Source organism: Pisolithus orientalis, assembly GCF_024613125.1.
Source record: "Pisolithus orientalis strain OTSU chromosome Unknown F5J12scaffold_56, whole genome shotgun sequence".
In the NCBI taxonomy this organism is placed as follows: domain Eukaryota; kingdom Fungi; phylum Basidiomycota; class Agaricomycetes; order Boletales; family Pisolithaceae; genus Pisolithus; species Pisolithus orientalis.
In genome coordinates, this window is record NW_026260837.1 from 152,039 (window position 1) to 172,605 (window position 20,567).

The 20,567-nt window shown below is 47.1% G+C and overlaps 6 protein-coding genes across 6 annotated transcripts; 5 read left to right on the plus strand and 1 right to left on the minus strand.

The window, feature by feature from the left end:
* Positions 1-8,312: 8,312 nt before the first annotated feature.
* On the plus strand, positions 8,313-8,868 carry F5J12DRAFT_697973 (uncharacterized protein; the record flags this gene model as incomplete). Its single annotated transcript, XM_051740460.1, has 3 exons — positions 8,313-8,560; positions 8,613-8,716; positions 8,765-8,868. Coding segments are annotated over 3 exons (456 nt in total), but the record flags the coding sequence as incomplete, so codon positions are not given.
* A 358-nt stretch (positions 8,869-9,226) lies between these two features.
* F5J12DRAFT_897591 (uncharacterized protein) lies at positions 9,227-9,742 on the plus strand (the record flags this gene model as incomplete). The annotated part of the gene is made up of 1 exon (XM_051748035.1): positions 9,227-9,742. The coding sequence occupies one exon, from the start codon at positions 9,227-9,229 to the stop codon at positions 9,740-9,742; it is 516 nt and encodes a 171-aa protein (XP_051595381.1).
* Positions 9,743-11,282: 1,540 nt separating this feature from the next.
* Positions 11,283-13,203, plus strand: F5J12DRAFT_786417 (uncharacterized protein; the record flags this gene model as incomplete). The annotated part of the gene is made up of 8 exons (XM_051743447.1): positions 11,283-11,732; positions 11,780-12,161; positions 12,256-12,277; positions 12,333-12,459; positions 12,509-12,616; positions 12,653-12,735; positions 12,857-12,945; positions 13,052-13,203. The coding sequence occupies 8 exons, from the start codon at positions 11,283-11,285 to the stop codon at positions 13,201-13,203; spliced, it is 1,413 nt and encodes a 470-aa protein (XP_051595382.1).
* A 50-nt stretch (positions 13,204-13,253) lies between these two features.
* F5J12DRAFT_697966 (uncharacterized protein) lies at positions 13,254-13,715 on the plus strand (the record flags this gene model as incomplete). The annotated part of the gene is made up of 1 exon (XM_051740459.1): positions 13,254-13,715. A coding segment is annotated over one exon (462 nt), but the record flags the coding sequence as incomplete, so codon positions are not given.
* A 4,715-nt stretch (positions 13,716-18,430) lies between these two features.
* On the plus strand, positions 18,431-19,277 carry F5J12DRAFT_727417 (uncharacterized protein; the record flags this gene model as incomplete). Its single annotated transcript, XM_051741801.1, has 5 exons — positions 18,431-18,567; positions 18,657-18,720; positions 18,784-18,832; positions 18,958-19,158; positions 19,222-19,277. 5 exons carry the CDS (start codon positions 18,431-18,433, stop codon positions 19,275-19,277), a joined length of 507 nt encoding a protein of 168 aa, XP_051595384.1.
* On the minus strand, positions 19,191-20,562 carry F5J12DRAFT_470012 (uncharacterized protein). The gene is made up of 4 exons (XM_051739586.1): positions 20,396-20,562; positions 19,760-20,340; positions 19,635-19,700; positions 19,191-19,578 (listed from the first exon to the last, which is right to left on the minus strand). The coding sequence occupies exons 1-4, from the start codon at positions 20,520-20,522 to the stop codon at positions 19,396-19,398; spliced, it is 957 nt and encodes a 318-aa protein (XP_051595385.1). The 5' UTR covers positions 20,523-20,562; the 3' UTR covers positions 19,191-19,395.
* Between the last annotated feature and the right edge of the window lie 5 nt (positions 20,563-20,567).

The window sequence follows — 20,567 nt, forward strand, 5'->3', positions numbered from 1 at the left end:
CTCCAGAAAAGTCTGATGATCTTCTCAGTATCTTGATGTCTTCTCTTCATCATTATCTAATCCTTTGAAAGCACCAGATCCACTTCCTACTCAGAAAACCAAAAAAACAGCTTCACTTTTTCTATTCATTATCTGATTTTCTTGATTTGCTATGTTTTAGAAAAAGCCTTGTTACAGATACAGAAGACTCAGCTGATGAAATAGGTCAGCCAGTGTATGGAGTGTACAAGCACATTGATTGTAAAGTCAAGCCAGTGCCTGGAGTCTATCCAGAAGATGCTTGAGTCCATCACCAGTTCCCAGAGGACCCCCTCACATAACTCACACCACTCACTTGTCACCCTCCTGTCTTTGTTCCCATGAGGAAGCTTACTCAAGAGCACCTCACTTCCATGAAAATTAACACCAATGGCTTTCTATGGCTAGAAGAGCAAGAACTTTTTTCACATGTGATGAAGCTTAATGAGGTTGCCTTGGTATTTGATGAGTCAGAGAGAGGAAACTTCTATTCTGACTACATTTCACCTTACATCATCCCAGTCCTGCCACACAAACCATGGGAGTTTCATAACATTCCAATTCCCCCTGGCATATGAGAACATGTCATGCAGCTTCTTTGGGAGAAGATTGCTGCTAGTCTCTATGAGCCAGCCCAGTCATCCTATCACTCCAAATGGTTCTGCATTACGAGAAAGAATGGCAAGATCCACATCATACATGATCTACAGCCTCTGAATAAGGTTACAATTTGAGATGCTGGTGTTCTGCCAATATTGAATGACTTTGTGGAGCCATTCACTGGTTGTCAATGCTACATGGTCTTTGATCTATTTTCAGGATTCGATTCACACCAATTCCATCCAAATAGCTGAGATCTGACATCCTTCATGATGCCTCTTGGCTTACTGTGCCATACTGCCATGCCTCAAGGCTACACCAACTCACCATTGGAATTTCAGAATTGTACAGCTTTCATTCTACAGGACAAAATCCCTCATGTTGCCAACATTTTCATCAATGACCTGCCTGTCAAGGGTCCTGCAACCCACTATGAAGATGCTGATGGCAATGCCAAAATGTTACCTGAGAATCTTGGCATACATTGCTTCATTTGGGAACATGCTGTGGACATGCATAGAGTCATGCATTGGTTTGCTCATGCTGGCAGAACATTCTCTGGCACAAAATGTCAGATCTGCCAGCCTTGTGTTATCATTCTTGGTCAAGCATGTCATCCTCATGGTTGCTCTCCTGATGACCACAAGGTGAAGAAGGTCATCAACTGGCCAATGCTTGCCACACCCAAAGATGTTCACTCATTCCTAGGTCTCTGTGGTACTGTTCTCTGGATTGCAAACTACTCACAGTTGGCTTGCCCACTTGTTGATCTTTATCACAAGAATGCTCCATTCATTTGGGGTCAGGCCCAGCAAGATGCATTTGATGCCTTGAAGCTTGCCATCTCTTCTGCTCCTGCCCTTCACCCCATTGACAACTTATCTGACCTGCCAGTTGTTCTTTCTGTTGATACCAGTAACATTGCCATTGGATTTGTTCTGTCCCAGTATGATGAAGAAGGTCACGAGTGTCCTGCTTGCTATGATTCACTCCCCATCAACAAACATGAATCTCAATACAGTCAGCCCAAGCTCAAGCTCTATGGTCTTTTCAGAGCACTTTGTCACTATCATCTATATCTCTATGGTGTTCATCATTTATGGGTAGAGGTTGATACAAAGTACATCAAAGGTATGCTCAATGATCCAGATCTTCAGCCTAATGCCACAGTCAATCACTGGATCAAGGGTATACTTCTCTTTGACTTTAAGCTCATTCATGTTCCTGCAATTTGTCACTGAGCCCCAGATGCCCTTTCTAGACATCAACCTACAGAAGAAGAGTACAAAGAAGGTGAAGCTGATGCAGAAGAAGCTGATGAGTGGTTGGAGAGTATTCTTTTTGCAGATGCCCATCCATCTTCAGTCTGTGCAACTCATCAATGACTTGTGCAAGGGTCCACATATGCCATGACACTCCCATTGTTCCTTTCTAATGATACATCTCAAGATGTCCTTTTATGTCAAGTCCTCCACTTCCTTCATACTACAGCATTACCCCCAATCCCTTCCAATACTGCTTGCAAGTGCTTCATTTGCAGATCCCTCCAGTTCTTCCTTCATGGAGACCAGCTCTTTAAATATCAAGGTCCTCATCCACCAGCCAAGGTCATCTTCAACCCAGATCTCTGTGCCTGGATCCTCAGTCATGCTCATGAAGAACTCAGTCATTGTGGAGTCTTTGGGGTTTTTCAGACAGTCAGGCAGTGCTTTTACTGGCCTCAGATGTACCAAGATGTCACTCATCACATCCTTTCTTGCCATGAATGCCAGATCTGAAGCACTCATAAGGCAGAGGTTCCCATCACCATTTCCACTTCCCCCAGAATCTTTATGTAGGTCTATGTTGACATCATGCTCATGCCCAAAGCTTGTGGTTATCATTATCTTGTCACAACTCAAGATGATCTGTCCCTCACTGCAGAAGGTCATGCTCTTTGACATGCCAATGCAGGCAGTCTCACTAAATTCTTCTGGGAAGAGGTCTTCTGTCATTATGGTGTCATTGCTCAGGTTGTCACTGACAATGGCAGTGAGGTCAAGGGCACCTTTGAGATACTCATGAAGCACTACTCCATCCCCCAGATTCATATCTCCCCATATAATTCCAAGGCAAATGGAGTTGTAGAGTGTGGACACTTTGTTATCAGAGAAGCTATCATCAAGGCTTGTGAAGGAGATCTTTCACTCTAGCCATCCAAGGTTCATCATGCATTCTTTGCAGACAAGGTCACTACTCATTGCTCCACTGGATTCAGCCCCTACTTCCTGCTACATGGTCTTGATCCTGTCCTGCCTTTGGATCTCTTCAAGTCTACCTGTCTCATTGAAGGATTCTACTCTGGTATGACTTCTCAGGAGCTCCTTGCACTTCACATTCATCAGTTGGAAAAGAGAGAAGAGGACATCAATGCCACTTTCATCACTCTGCAGAAGTCTTGTTTACACTCCAAGGGTCAGTTTGAGAAGAGGTATGCATTACATTTGATGAAGTCCACTTATGAGCCAGGAGATTTGGTATTGGTTCACAACATGCAGGTGGAGAAAGAACTGGATCATAAACCAAAGCCATGCTACCTTTGTCCCTATGAGGTTGTTCATCATACCAAGGGAGGCTCCTACGTCCTTAAAGAACTCAATGGCACCATTTCTGCTCAAGGTGTCACAGCTTTTCAACTTATTCCCACCACAGTCCCTTACCAAGTGTTATGGAAGAAGAAAGAGATGAAGAAGATGATCATAACAGCAGTAATGACAATGATGATGATGATGATGATGATGATGATGATGATGATGATGATGAAGATGATGAAAACAAAGAAACCAATAATGATAATGACTCAGACCACTATTCATGATCTTTCATTTCCTTTTCATTTCTTATGGTACTGATCTCCTCTCATTCCTTTATTCATCCTTTTGTTTTCCATGGGTTCCCTGCATTGGGTGCAATCAGGGACAATTGCATTTTTTCTTGCCAGTGGATGTCACACACCAAAGGTGTTGTGGACATGGTTACAGCTGACTCTGCCTAACTCATTGACAAGTTGCATGCCATGCCATGCAGATGAAGACTAAAGCCCTCATGCATAGAAAGACTGATGGACATGAGCAGTCACCCTTCACACAAGAATGAGTCATCAGTGCTAGAGAGAAAAGAGGAAGTGAGTCAAGTGCCCATCAAAAGTTTTTAGTGCTCATGTACAGCATTCTGGTTTTCATTGTATCTCCACCATTTCCAAAGATCTTGACTCTGTTCTCACACTCGCTTAAAGTGCTCAGCCATGTGATTCTGCCTTCTGAGTTTGGAAAGGATCCTCACACCCTATGCATTTCTACAGCACTGCACCCATCAGATGCTCATTTTGCTAAGTCCATCAGATATGGCCACCTCTTCATCAATCATCTTGCTTGTCTCCTTTGCCAGAGACAGTGGTTATGTATATCTGCCAGGTGTTTCCACCAGCTTCCATCCTGAATCCCCCTGGTTCATTCCATCATTGTCAGCCCTGTCCCATCCCATGCAGCTTGGTCAGTGTGTTCTCCTTGTCAGTATGACTTCCAGAAGGACATTCTTTGGTCACCTCAGGTCTGTCACTCACTTACAAAGGTCTTATGTGGTTGTTTCAGTCCCCCACTTGATGAAGCATATGGGTCCTTCCTCCCTGCTCCCTGCACCATCTTTATTCCAGTCTCATCCATCATTCTCCCTGCATTGTGACAGCTGCAGTATAATCTACTATTCTCCAGCCTCCCTGATCACATCCATGATGAGTATGACATGCATCTTGCCTTCTTACTGCAAGACCCAGCAGAAGACATCCCCCCTTCTCCCTCTCCTCCATCAGAGCCCTGTTCATGAAGCTTTTATTAACTTCACTGAGAGGATGAATGGGTGGGAGACATGGTTGCCTATGCTCCCACTTCAGGGGTTCAGGCCCTAAGGGGGGAGCACTGTCATGACTGCACATTTATCCTCAGTCCCCACTCACTCCACACCCTACTCTGCTGGTCATTCCACTCACTCTGCACCAACTCCACCAGCCCTCTGTCATTTGCAAGTCTTCTCTACCCTGACTGCTGTCAGACTTGGTACCAGCCTACCATCAGACTGTGCAGACCATCTTCCAGTGGATTATGTGACCCTTACCAGTCCAGCCTTTGGACTTCTCCTTGACAGCACACAGTCAGGTACTCCACAGCATGTGCACCTCATGGTTTGGCACCTGGACTGTTTCCTTTTTGGCTTGCTCTAGGTTACCCATTGTATGTTTTCTGTCTTCCCTTCATTCATCATCCAGGAAGTTTTTACTTGAAAATTTATGAGTCTCCATATGTTAGCTCCAATTCTGGTTACTGTACCTCCATAGTAGTATAAAAGCATGTACAATACTCCACTGTTCTTCAGTACAAATATCACCTAAGTGCCTACTCCATACAGTATCTCTCCATCTCCTGTCTGTTGGAGTTATCTGCAATCTTCCATCTGGTCTCTACCTCTGAAATATGAAGGCTGAGATGGTGCAAGGGGGTAGTGCATGAGCTAAACCCAATGCCCTCACTCCATTTCACTTCTGCCTCAGTGGACTTCATCCCTGCCAACCCTCTGCTAGTCAGAGTCCTGTTCACCTGTGTCAGACTCACTTTCACACCTCTCCCCAGACCCTGTCTAGTGTCAGAGTTGGTCAGAGTAGGCCCATACTTGACACTTCACCTGCTTCATCTGGAGCATCATCCCTCAAGTGACTGCTCAGTCTCACAATGGAGGAAACAGACAGTAAGTGCTCTCAAGTCAAGAGTGCGAAGTGAGGTAGTGGTTTGTGTTGGAGATATATTCTCCCCTGTGTTCTGCTCACTTTGGTGCGATGTTTGTGTGCTTATATAATCACCTTAGAGCGCACATTTTACAGTAGTTTATTCACTGTTCCCTCAGTAGCTTGTTGCACTACTGAGGGTAAGCTCACTTTCACTACCAGTATTATACTTACTGATATCCTGTAGATACCTACAGGTTGGTCTAATACATCAGCAGCTTGTTGCACTACTGAGGATACCTACAGCATCCTTCAAAAGTTTGTCTTCTGAACAACACACCCCTATTCCATCTCACTCATCTTGCTCCTTCCACATGCCACCCACATCACACTCACCTGATTCTCATCCACATAACAAGAGTCACTTGAACACTTCTGAGACAAGGGTTCTCTTTTGATGGATGCATGTATTTTGACTGTGGTGGGTGCAGGTAAAAGGTGGTGACTCAGTGAGTGAGTGCTTGCAGACAGCACTCAAAAGGTGTTAGAACAACCATGTGGCCAACCATCTGGGACACAAACTTGAGAAGCAGTTAGGAGTTAGGTAGCATATGTCACTAGCAATCCTTACATGACTTGAGTACTAAATGAACAGAGACCCCTGTATGTATATATGGTATATGGCACAGAATAACACTTTCTTCACTACTACTACTATCTTGACTATTTTAACTATGTTGACTAATCTAAACTTTGTCTGTATTGAGTGTGACTGGAAATAGCCACAATAGTTGAAATAGACAAATAATTCCATAAAAAGCATGGATAGTATTTGGTTAATTTCCTGATGCAGTGCCATGCAATGTCACACACCAAAGGTGTTTGGTGACTTGGACATGGATAATGCTGATGAATGGAGATGAGAGACTAGAGCCCTAGTGCATAGGAAGACAGCCAGGAATGTTGGCAGTCATCCTTCACACAAGAACAAGTCATCAATGCCAAAGAAAAAAGAAGGAAGCAAGTTAAGTGCCCATAAAAATTCTTAGCACCTGTGTACAGCATTGCAGTTTTCAACATATCTCCCCCATTTCCAAAGATACTGACCCTGTTCCCACACTCACTTATAGTGCTCAGCCACACAATCCTACCTTCCAAAATTGGAAAAGATTCTCACACTCCACATGTTTCTACAGCACTCCCTTCAACAGACACTCATTTCACTAATTCCTCTGATATGGCTGCCTCCACATCAATCCTTTTGCTTGTCCCCTTCGCTAGGGACCATGGCTATGTATATTTACCAGGGGTTCCTACTAACTTCCATCCTGAAGCATCCTGGTACATCCCATCCTCATCTGCCCCCTCTCAGCCCATCCAGCTTGGACAGCATGTTCTTTTTGTCAGTATGACCTCCAGGAGGACATTCTTTGGTCACCTCAGGTCTGTCATTCAGCTTGAAAGGTCTTATGTGGTCATTTCAGTCTCCCCAGTCAATGAAGCATATGGATCCTTCCTCCCTGCTCCCTGCAATGTCTTTATACCTATCTCATCCATCATTCTTCCAAAATTGCAACAGCTACAGTATAAGCTACTGTTCTCCACTCTCCCTGATTGCATCCATGATGAGTATGATGCACATCTTGCCTTCTTGTTGCAAGATACAGCAGAAGATGCTCCCCCCTTCATCCTCTCTTCCAACAGAGTCTCATTCATGAAGTATTTATTAACTTCACTGAGAGGACAGTTGGGGGGGGAACATTGCAATCCCCTATGCTCCTGTCACCCCACAGACCCCCAAAGCCTTGACCCCTTTCAATACCTGACACCTGCCATCCCTTTTTGGATGTACTATATCAACATCAGATCAGCACTGCCTCTCCCACCTTGGCCTAGAAGCAATTCCTTTGAGATGTGACATGCACAGCCTCCCCCTTATGCAATTCCAGTGCACTTACTCAGTTTCTGACATTGCTTGACTCATATTTTGAAATTCTGACTGTCCTTGACTCACCTATTGCAATTACTTACCAATCTTTTGACTTTGCTTACTGATTCTTTGCATTTTGGCTTACTTATCCCTACTTATCCTTACCAATGCTTTCTAAGATGATTACCCACTGCTTACATTCCTTACTTATCAGTACCAATCACTTACCAAGCATCTGCACCTTGTTTTCCATAGGCTATGCCCCTGTACTGTATATAAACCACTGTACTTAGATAGCAAAAAAAAAAAAAGAGAGGACATCAGAGAGCCCCTCTTGCTCACATTTCATCATCTCTCAGAAATTCATTCATCAGCTTCATTAGTTGAGACTTTATTAAGGATCTAACTACTGTCAACTTCACCTATTGTCATCTATCATCAATATATTTTGCTCCAAGTCTTCCCTGAGCTCAGAATAGCTTAGGACATCAAATTAAGTCATCATCCATCCTTCTGTAGGCTGACAGCAGTCTACCCCATCACATCCTCTCACATTCTTGCTCCCTCTTTGTCAGGAGAACCCCCAACCCTCAGCTCTCATCTTTGAGTGTTGTAACTTGCCAAAAACCCACCTGAACAAGAGCTTCCACCATCTAGGTACTGCATAGGCACACCACCACTTGCTTTCTTTGTCCTTTGTGTTGGTTTTGGTTGGTTTACACCACTGAACCTCACTTTGACTCACAGTGAAAAGACTATTAGTGCAACTCAAAGTCGCCAGAGGTTCAGCTGTGGAGTCAGGTGTTCGTCAGGTGTTTGATGTGAGTTTTCAGCCAAGAATGGCAGAATTCAAACTCTGACCACTCTCTGCTTCACTCTCCTTGCTTGTCATCAACAGCCTGTTGTCCATGGAGTCTGATTCCCCTGGTCCCCCCCCCAGCAGCACAACCCTTCAAATCAGCAACAAAAGTGGCAGTCCCTCAAGTTCTCTGAGAGAAATCCTACACTGTGCAGACTGATCATCTTATCAAGTGGTGCAGGACCCATGAATCAGAACAAAAGAAGCTCTTTTCAGACTCTACACAAGATGCTCAGGAGGAAGGTAGGAGCAAGCAGCAATTGCAACATGGGAAGGGTGCCATCTATGTTGAGATTGCAAAGGTGATTTTCTCAGTCAGTGACAAGACACCTGAATTTCAGGTCCTTGCTCAAGACAACCCATCTGTCTTCACTGCTCCTATCTGCAGTCAACTTGAAGTGTATGTACTTTTTTTTTTGAAATAAAAAAACTACCACTTAAAAATTTTACAGTTTAAAAAACAAGTATCAAAAACAGATTGCACTACTTGGGCAGATGGGTGCTGGATATACCTATGAGGATCTGGTAGACAGCAGCAGCACAAAAAATATCATTGGTATGTAGACTTTTTTTTCACATCTGTTGCTTTACCAATTGTTATCAGCAATGATTGAGAAGGAATTTCCATGGTGGGGGAAATTGCATGGATGGTGGTGCACAAACCCTGCCTACAATAGTACCTGGAGTGCAGCTGATAGCAGGCAGGAATTCACAAGGCATGTGGTCAAGCTGTTCAAGCTGTGGCCAGACCCATTAGGTGGAGATCCCAGTTTTTCCTTGGCAGGTGTGCCAAATTCATCTGAGCTCGAAGAAGGCGAAATAGGAGAGGGTAGTGGTACTACTGACATTTTTTTTGCAGAAGATTCAATGAGTGTGGATGTCAAGACACCATTGCTTACCATCCAACTGCCCCCCCCCCCCCCATTCTGTTCTGAGCAGGGGTCATCATTATCTGCTGCCCCACCACTCCCCCCCTTCAGACTGTCATCACTATCTTCTGCCCCCTTGCCTGCACTATTTTTTTCTGAGTCAATGTTAGCCTCCCTGTCCCCCCCCCCCCCCGAATATGGATGACTCTTCTGATTCTGACATTGCATCCTCCAACATGTTTTCTATGCTCCATTTCTCATCCTCTTCCCCTCCCACTATCACTCTGCTCTCAGATGACAGTGATTTGAAGCTGTTGTTGAAGTCATCCCATAAGTGTACTTGTGAAATGCCTGCCAACCAACTCTCCTCGAATCTTGCATCTGCCTCCATGAGCTTCATACAGCAGTTCCAACAGGCACAACAAGAGAGGTCAGAGGCAAAACATCACTGTCTCCAGTACAGCTACTGGAAGGAGAATGAGAAGGCCAACAGCCACCTGGCTGAACATCAGCACCAGCTTGTGATGCAGCATGAGCAGTATGCCCATGAGGAGGCTATGGCAGCTCAGGAGCTAGAGAAGATGAAATTCATGGTGAAGTTGGAAGAGCTTTGGGGGCAGAACCTAGCCCTGCAGAGGGGTGTAGCTGGTGGTGAGGACCAAGGCCCTTCATTGACTAATGAAGGTGTTCACAAACTCAACAACAGTTTATGACCACATTCTTATCATCATCTAGCATGTATCCCCCTTCCCCCCTGCTTATATACATGCTGTGCAACATATCCCCCCCCCCTCCCCCTATATATGCACACTACATGGTCATGTAGTAGCTAGGCATATAACATGTTGTCATTCCCACTGCATTAAGTTTGAGAAAACAAGATATGCTAGATATCTCTATTGATAAGCGTTTTCAGCGGAGTTTTAATTTCCAATCGGAGCTTTAATAGCATTGTGTATCTCTCTACCATTTCCGCTCTTTTCTGCGGAGCTTAAATACTTAACCTACAAACTCGTCGAACTCGCAACTCATGTTTCAACTTTGAGTGACCCTAATATTCTGCCGCCTTCGCTAATCTCCAAGAGCGTTACGGCTTCGGCGGGGGGGCACCTATCCTGCCAAATACCTATCCTGACACTCATCCCTCATCAGCTTCAAGATCATCGACAGGAGTTAAGAAGTGGCTGAAGTGGCCAACATCCAATCCCTCACGTGCTACTCCCTCCACGAGAATTCCCTAGGCACACCAGTGGGACCTGCTCCCAAAGACTACAAAAGTGCCCTGTGGAATTTAACGGATACGTATGGCGGTTCGCGGCCCGTCTTTGGATCCGGGGGGTGGAAAAAATAATGATGCGTGCACGTCCGTAATCTGTTGGAATGGATTGCTAGGTGTGATGAGAGTGAGGACCTCTCTTCGATGCACAATCCTAGCCTGACCTCTCCTCGTCGGCAGCTTGCTTGAGTTCCTCGTCTAACGCGTTACCTATACATAATTTGCATCTCTGGCTACTTGAGGGACTACGTAGATGCGTGTTCTGGTGATGTCGAGTCAGGTTCAAATGAAGAGTCTCCAATCGTTATGATAGCTGTGGTCGCTTCTGGAGAAATGAGCTGGCAGATAGCGTAACATTAAAAATGTACTGTACCAATGAACTGTACTAGCAGGTTCTGCTCGGTACCCATGTGGATCTCTCGATACACCCGCAGACTCCTGCAGCGTGATGGCACCAATAGAGATAACGAACGAGCTGGCCCGGCTGGAACACAGAGGCCGATAAAGGATCATGACCGAAATGGAAGGACAACAGCAGAGGGCGCTGAGGCGCTGAAGGACCCACCCCTGACTGTGAGATAGAATAGCGCGCTGTTATCACGGATAGTTCGCAATACTCCACCTCACTCCTAATAGTCTGGTTTAGAGAAGGGGCCCGACATCGACTGATGTTGATGAAACACTACAAGGAGTACTGCCTGTTGGCTCGCTCACCGGGGAGGCTTGGCAGCGAGCGCTTTCATGATCCCGTGCTCCGCACTGCCCCACAATACACGCGGATGGCCAGCTGATGACATCATGGTAATGATGATTGCGATAGAGGAGTCGGGTACAGTGTGCCCGGATAGCCACCAAGCGCTCTCTATGTAGACGCCCTCTACAGCATACTTAAAGGGCTCGCGTTCAGTGACTCTCGAGAACTCAGTTACCTTCGCCCATGTTATAATCAGTGCTCCTCCCAGTTCTACCCGGCTCCCATGTCAATTCGTACGACACCCAATGCCCACCACTATCCCCGCGCCTATCTTCGCATGCACTGTCACCCAGAACAGGGGTGGCACTCTCGGGACTCTACCCCATTTCCTGCTTCCCCTCGGTGGTCCTGCGTCGGCTTACCTCCGGAAGATGCTCCGTGCCCGGGCTGTGCCTTGGACGCACCGGATCGTCATCTGGAGTTTGGGACTCCACCCGCTCACAGGCAACCTACGCTGTCTGAGCCCCATAACCCTCCCGGATCACGGCGTGCCCATTATACCGCCGGTTCATCGCCCAACTCGACATCCCAATTGTCGCCCCTCGACATCCCCACGTTGATATCGAACTGGACTCCGACATCGACGACGCTATCCGAACGAAGTTACACGACCGCCCCACGTCCGGCCGAAATGCGAACGAACCTCAACCTCCGATCTCCAAGTAATCGTAACGTAAGCTGGTTCCCGTGCCAAACATGTCAGTTTTGATACCTTGCTAGACCCCACACAACGCTACACCCTGTGTTGGCCAGTTGGCTTCACCCACCACTCATGTTTTCAATTGGCCTGGCTCCACGCCACGAATCCCCAATACGATCCATGCAACCGGGACGCCCACGCCGAAGAGCGTCCTGCAAGTCAAGAATATACCATCCTTACTCACTACCCGTCAGGCCATCGACCAGCCATCCGGGCAGACTGCATCGAATGACAAGTACTCCCAACGGCGCGGCAGAAATGATACTGCCAACGGAGTTCCACTCAGAGCTCGTGCGGGTATGCGTGTAGCGCCCGATATGCCACGCAGTCAGGATGGTGGCCCCGTTCGAATCCAACAAGTCGATCATTCCTTATATCCCGTTACCCCTTCCCTGCAGTGCAGTGAGAGGGCGCCAGTGCCAGTGTTAATGTTCCTTCCGTGAAAGGCCGCGATCGAGACTCCATCGAAGCTGACAGTGGCTGGGTAACCATGTAGCGATCATTGAACGAGTCATGAGGTGAGTTCAGTTGTTTGACTGACAATGTACCTTTTTTGTTGAATCTGTCCTTCAGTAAGTTGCGCAGGTTCGACAGGCTTACCAAGGACTTTTCCTTCCTAACTCTATTCGAAGCATACAAATACACGGAAGATGCAAAATCGGCCTCCAACAATGCCCGGGCGTTGACCGCACGCCTCGAGGTGCGTTTCGTCTAGGGTTATTCTTTGCTATACTTGCCAACTCCTTTAGCTATCTCAGCAGGAACTGAGTCGCGCTATGATTCCGAATCCTACTGGTTGGGCTGGAGAAGTTTGGAAACACGGAGATGAGCTTGCTGGCAAGATGGACCGTCTGAAGGTTGAAGTGCCGATTACTAGTTTCTTCCAGTATTAGAATAGCGGATTTGTAGATAAGGGCTGCATGATACGCCGGTACGATGCAAGCATCGATACTGGTAACAATAGTGTTAGGCACCGGTTTGTATAGCTAGTTTTCTATGTAAGCGGAGTTTACGGAGCATTGCATAGAATTTAGTCCATGCGTGAGTAAGCGAAGTGTGACGTGTCTCTTGTCCTCTGCACACTTCGCGAATTGCAGACTCTGCGCCTCCAGCCGTCGTGCAGATCTCCTCTTGTTTTTCGCAGAGCAATGCACCAACTCTCATACAGAGGAGTATCAGGAAGCTCGTTTGCAACTTGTTAATGACACAGTAGATGACCAACAAGCCACAAATATTCTAGCAACCCTATGGGTTCTAAACAACAAGGAAAAACTTAGCTGGCAAATGTGCAGGGCACAAGAAGCCCAAAGAGCTTGAGACGAAGCAGAACAAGCTGAAGAAGAACTTGCCAAATGACAACACTGCAAAATCGAAGAAGCTGAAACAGCATGAGTGGAAGAATGGAAAAAGAACAGAACCAAGCACACTCCAATATGCAAAGTAGGAGTCCCCTCTGGTCCTGTTAACATCCCCTCACCATATGCAGCATGCAAACTCAAGAAGGGTGAATACTGTGAACTGTACTTCTTCACCAACATTGGCTTAGCAGAAGCAGAAACATTCAACCCCTTGATAGATGATGAGGCTTTGACCCTACTCAAAGCTGACAATGGCCAGCACATCTGGGTACCAGCATCAACCACCAGAGATAAGTCATCCATTATAAAAGATGAGGACCTAACCTGGGAACAGTTTGGAGAAGCATCCATCTGTCTGATAAGTGCTATGAAGGAACATGATTGGGAGGAAGAGAGGGTTGACATGCACATAGATTTTTGGATGGCCATTGAAGCCCATCCCTGGCATCATTCAATGCATGTGCATCTGAAGAAAGCACTACTTCTCTACCAAAGCAAGGAGAGACAGAGATGGCATCATACCCTTTCAACACTCAACACCTGGTTGCTATCTGAATTGAACCAAGATCTACTGAATGATGCTCATGAAGAAATATTGGACAAAGAACATAGCCAGGAGCTTGAGAACCTCAGAAAGGTGTGGAATGCATGCATTCCCAATGCCACTCATACTAACCTCACCTTTTCCACTTTCCACCCTCCACTATCTGCTCCACACTTTCCCTTCACCCCCCTCCTTTTCTCCAGCTTCACTACCTATACACACTAACTCCCCAGCATAACATCCATTGATCAATTACTTGGTTTCTTACAACCCCCCTCTCAGACCTGGCATCACATCTGTTGATCATAAAACTCCCCTCTCCAGCATCACATCTGCTGATCAATGTGCCTATCACACTTTCATAAACTACTTACTACTGGCTGGTGGTCGTCAATCAAAACCTACCCCCCCCCTTAATTGTCATCATCCACAGGTCAACAAGCGCTTCTTAGCCATGACTGCTCACCCCCTGCCATCTCATAATCATGAGAACCCCAAGCAACCAAAAGCACCCCCTGTCACCTGGAGAACACAACCATTCCAACTATATGGACAACAAGCACCAAAGATCCTTTCAGAACCACACATCATCAGACTATCAGCCCCATAATGGGCCATTTCCCACATGCACTGTCTTCCTCAGAAGGCAATGCCATCTCATCATCAAGTGCAAGGCCACTTCCACCTGGGACAGAAAGCACCCCACCTTTGTGGAATGAATTCACAAGGCACTCTTCTCCAGAGATGATGGGAGGCATATCTGCATGAAGTGGCAATGCGAAGAAGGTTGCACTGAGCACCATGACACCAAGTATCTATGCTTGGGGTGTGGTGCAACAACTGACAGAGCCCAGAGATGCCCTTGCACACAGAAGGCTGCACCCAATGACACCTTATAATGTAGAGGCTTGGGAATGAGAGCTCAGCAGGTTTAGTTTTACCTGTCATTTCAGTAAAATCCTGGAAGGCCTTTGCCAGGGATTCTGTATAAACTTTCCATCAATCACACTTCTACAATCTCCCCCTAACAGAGATTCTGTCCTCACTTATGACAAAGAACTCTGTAAGACAATAACAAAAGAAATTGGAGAAGGCCACTACATTGGCCCCTGCACACTAGATTCCATCACAGAACCAATAGGACCCTTTCAGTTGTCCCCACTGTCAATCATTCCCAAACCTGACCACCCTGGAAAATACCATCTAGTACAAAACTTCTCATTCCCCCATTCCCCAAACCAACAAACCCCCAACCCCTCAATCAATTCTCACACTGATGTGCATGACTTCCCAATGACATGGGGAACATTCACTATAGTATACCTCCTACTCTCACACCTACCACAAGGACCCAAAGTGGGAACTAGAGACATTGCCAAAGTGTATCGAACAATCCCTTTGCATCCCTTGTAATGGCCAGTGAACATAATACAAATATCAGACACCCACAGGTGCATAGACATATGTCTCACTTTTGGGGCAACACCATCATCAGGTATATATGGTCACATGGCCAATGCTAGTACAGAAATAATGAGACATCATGGCATCAGACCTATGGACAAATGGGTGGACAATCACATTTTCATGTGCATCAAGTGTGAATACCTAGCAGCCTACAACAAGCTAAGGAACCAATGGAAATCCAAAATTACCTCACCAGAACCCCAGCAGTTAGGGGCCAGGATCCTATTCCTGGGCAGGACCCAGGAGAACAACATAATGGAAGAATTCAATGAAAATTATTCACAGCTGATTCGAGATCTAGTCACAATGTGTCTTTCTCATATAGCTTCAAAGACATAGATGCACTATCAAGGTACCTTGGGATCCCTTGGGAGAAATCAAAAGATCAACCATTTAGCCACTCTACAATGTACATAGACTTTCTATGGGATCTCAAAAACTACTGTGTCTCACTAAGCCCAACAAAAACTACAAAGTACCTTAAGGCAATCCATGCATGGCACAAAAGACTGACCCATGTTCTCCAGGACATCAAAGAACTATATGGCAAATTACTTCATGCCTGTGCAGCCCTGCCACATGGCAGAGCATACCTAACTGGCCTTGAGGCCATGCTAAAAACAAGTGCACCAAAGCCACTTATGCCCCATCAAGCAGACAAAAGAGTAGCTAATGACATCAACTGGTGGACAGAACAGTTACAATCTGGCAATGTCTGATGCTCCATCTCCCTGCCCAGCAAGCTCATCAACATACTAGCCTTTTCTGATGCTAGCTCTAAAATTGGCATTGGAATCAAAATTGGCAAGCACTGGCATGCATGGAGACTCATCCCAGGTTGGGAAAGTAGTTGAGACAGTACCAGAGATATTGGATGGGCCAAAGCCATTGCCTTCGAATTTCTGGTCTATGCAATCAATTGCATTGTTGCAAACAACAGCTCAGTCATCACATTCAGAGATAACACCAGGGTCATCGAAGGATGGCAAAACAGTCACCATTGCAATACCCAAGTCAATGAAGTTTTCAAACAAATCCATTCATTCATTGCCATGTCCCCTTGCATTAATCAAATCCACACAAAATACATCCCCAGTGGTGCCAACCCAGCAGACCCCTTATCAAGGGGAATATATGGACATCCAGACCTTCTCCTCCCTCCAATCCCTATCCCCATACAAATCCAACCCTCCATCATTGATGCAGCTGCCCCCCCCAATGCTACTGAGCTATGGCTCAGGAGAGAAGGAGCATACCCTTCCCCAGCAGCCAAAATCATTGACTGCACTCAAATCACTCTTGAAATAAAGGAATGAAGGCAAGCAGCAGCTGCAGATGAGCACAGTCTCATCCAACAATCCCTCCTCAACAACTAGCTTGGAAATCTGCCAATGCTTTGACACTCCACTCAAGACATCTAACAACTACCTAGCATCCATGGCCCCTCCCTGCCCCCTACCACCCCAGCTTTGTTGGAGTTTATCACTTTTACCTTAGTTGTGGTTCACCGAGCACAGCATTATGTAATCCAAAAGCGGACACTTAGCAGTTTATTTTTTCCAACTGTACCTCAGCTTCAACCAACTTGAAGTCTGAGGTGGGACTCCTTCCATTCATTATATTGGAACACTTACTTACCTACCTACAGTATATTCCTCTCTATAGGTAGTTAATTGTATAGCCTCAACCAACTTGAAGTCTGAGTATATTCCTCTCTATAGACTTGACAATCCTGCAGCTCGTCATCCTCCAAAAAGCTTAACCCCATGCCCCTCACCCCTATGCCCCCATTGCCTAGCCAAAGAATGCCTACAGCTATGACAACCACCCCCCACCAAATCAAGAATCACATGCCTCCCCAAGGAAGAAGGTGTGCACACCATAACAAATCAACAAGTTGATTGCATCCTTGAAGTAATTGGAGTGTTGTGGGCAGAGAAGACCAAAGAAACCTACAGAGCAGGACTACTTACCTACCATGTATTCTGTGACACCCATAGAATGTCAGAATCTCAGAGGGCCCCCATCACAGTGAACACCCTGCTCACCTTCCTCTCCAGCTATGCAGGATCCTATTCAGGTTCAGCACTGTCAAACTTCACAGCTGGCCTACAAGCCTGGCACCTCCTGCACAGAATACCCTGGAACATTAACCTGGAGGAGCTCCAAGCTATACTAGAAGGAGCCTCACACTTAGCCCCTGCCTCATCCAAATGAGCCCTTTGTGAACCTTTCCATGTGAACACCCTAGAGCTTTTCCACTCCTTAATGGATCTAGAAAGCCTGAAAGATGCAGCAATATTTGCTTGCCTAATGGTCATTTTCTACTGTGTAGCTCACCCAGGAGAGTTCACTGTACCAGTGATTACACAATTCAACCCAGAGAAACATATCTCCAGAGCCCATGTCAAGCACCTACACAACCTCAGCAGACTTCCTGTTATGAAGTTCCACATCCCCTGGACAAAAATGTCACCAAAGGGTGAGGATGTGCAATGTGCTCCCCCACAAGGAGCTATCTCAGACCCAATCCACACTCTCAAATGCCATTTACATCTCAATCCAGCCAAAGATTCTGCACATCTTTTTGCCTGGAAACACCCCATGTCTGGCCTTCACCCTCTTTCAAAAACAGAGGTACTCAAGTGAATAAACACCCTGACAACTGCTCACAATCTCCCAAACATCAGGGGCCATAGCTTGAGGATAGGAGGAACCCTACACTATTTACTTCAAGGCACTCCATTTGATGTAGTCAAAACAATTGGCAGGTGGGCAGGAGACTCATTCACCCTATACCCATGCCAGCATGCAATGATACTAGCTCCATACCTCAATGACACCCCAGCTCTACTCGAACATTTCACTAGGTACACGATGCTACCAGTCCATTGAAATCCAATAGTGAGCACCCATCTCCTTTTCACAGGGCTAAGAGCTTCGCTGTATGCATCGCTGGGCTCCTTTCATCAAAGGGGCACAGCTCACTCTTTGCCCCAGATACAGTTCCTCCTCCAGGCTGGAAAACCCTTCAGGTTTCCACCCAATTCACAGTCCCATTGTTAGACTCTTCGCCCTGGTACATTTTAGAACCCAAGGCATCTCTATCTTCTTCTCTCACTGTACATAGTTTCCCTCCAAGAAACAAAGCATTCGAAACACATGGACTGTTCATTGACTTGAGGTCCTACAATAGGGTTAGGGTTCTATTTTCTACCACCACATTACGTAACACACGGTCGACCACACGGCTCTCGCCACGGCCAGTCTGCTGGAGTTCCCCAGGAAATCCATTCGACTCGATGATCAAACGCCCCATACCACCTTCGCACCTCTCCAAGGTCCTGCAGAACCTCAACACTGGACCGCGTCTCGCGCTTGACAGGAACCTGAAGGCCGTACGGCTACGGATGGTCAAGGACGAACACGTCGGTGCGAGGTGAGTCATGTCTTAGCTTATTCGACCTTTTCTTCTTTCGTTGGTGCTCTGTTACGGACGTGATGAACGAACCCAGCGGTTTGGCGCAGACATTTTGTCAAGGACGAGTTGCCAAGGATTCGGTGGGCGAATCCTGCGCTGGATATTCAGGTCGTGAGGGCTGGTAGTAGTACTAAGACTCAGACACACGAAGGGCGAGGGCAGGAAGAGCAGCAGGACGAGGTAACGAGGGGGATCGCGAGGCCGGAGATGGAAGTTGAGTATGGTGAGCATCTTTACTTCTTTCCACTACTGCTACGTCTACTAAGTCTTCGTTTCCATCGCGTTTTTTTTACGTCGTTGTCCCATCGGTCCCTCCAACCTGTACTCCCAACCCACTCCCGTACACAGAAAATGGTGCCACTAAAACCATTGACATGTCTCACAAATGGTCGACCGCGATTACCAAGGAGCTCATGGACATTGCCGGTGGGGACGCATGGAAAGCATACAGAGCGGCTGCGATGAAAGCTGGTCACCCTCTTTTACCAGGGGAGGATCGGGAGCGCGTGGTTGCCGCGAGTAGGGCTGTGCGGAGGGATTCTTCCGCTGGTAAGGCCGGAGGTGTAGTGTCAAGGAGAGAGGGTGAGAGCGAAAGGGAGGCTAGGGTGCAAGAGATGTTAGGTGCGCCAGATCGACCGAGGACGGGCGCCGCTGCCATATTGCCTTGATTTTCGTGGCGTTTTATATATCGTGATTGTCGTCATTACATGTCATGGACGAGCATTAAATACCAAGTCAACTAAGCCCAACCACTAGGCACCCAAACCATAAGCACCTAATCAACCACTAAGCAGCAGCCCAACCCGCGGCCATTACGATCACGCCAATCCCAAACACAATCATAGCGACGTCATCCACGAATGAGTTTCCCAATTGGAGGTACCGCAGGGCGTCCATTATCAACGATGGAATGGGAGGTGGGAGGTGGTGAATTGCAAGGGCAAGCAGTTTGGGTGGGTTGGGTTGGGCCTGTATTTTTAGATGTGGTAAGGAAATAGGAATATAGGGGTGAACAGGGGACGTACATGTCCCGTGAATACACGGATGGTGTGGAGCATGATTTCTAGTGTCATCAGTGCCCAAAAGAACGGCTGAGGAACCACCTGATTAGATGTATTGTGCTACCATGAGTGGGCTAGCTTCTACGCACCACCAATTGCACGCCCCATCCACCCTCATCTCCAGGGCGACGATATCCAAGCATTTTCCATCGTCTCCACATCGGTATTTCGTCTTGATGTACACCTGTCTTCTCAGCGTATACGCCTGGTTCCTTCCAGAGCACGAAGAATCCGAGGAGGAACCACATGCATAGCGCGTGTATCAGAGATACCAGGTTTTGGAAACGAGAGGGGGGCGTCGGTGGGACGGGGGGCTTTGCTGCCGCTGCCGGCCCATAACTTTGTCCTTGCGCTTGGTTGGCCTGTGCCAGCTGGGCCAGGAACGTGTTCATGGGGTCGGCATCCGCGGATGGTTGGCTCTGGTGAGGCAACGAGAAAGGAGTACGCGGTGCACCTCCACCACCCATAAGCGCCTGCATTAACTGTCGCTGTTGGTTGTCCGTCCATGCGGATGGGTCTTGTAGATCTGCGGAGGCGGGTGCAGCCGCAGCGCCAGAGACAGATGGCGGCGATGGTGAAGTCCGCGACACGTCGACATGTGGCAGAGGGGGCGTTTCTTCGCCTGTGAATGAAGCCAAATCCGTGCTGGCTCCCGTTCGTGCGGGTATGCCTGGGTGTTGTCATTCATAGGGTACAAGTATGATTGCGAGGGGTGTCAGACGAACCTGTTTGAATGCAAGACGAGGCGTCTTCTCCTCGCGCGGACGTCGTTAGTTTTGCGAGACGGTCGCTTCCCCGACCGAGAATGGCTTTTCGACGAGCTTCTGCGCGTGCTGCTGACGGCGACGACATCGTTGTGGGTGGAGCCAAGTTTGCAACGTGTTACACCGCTTTTTC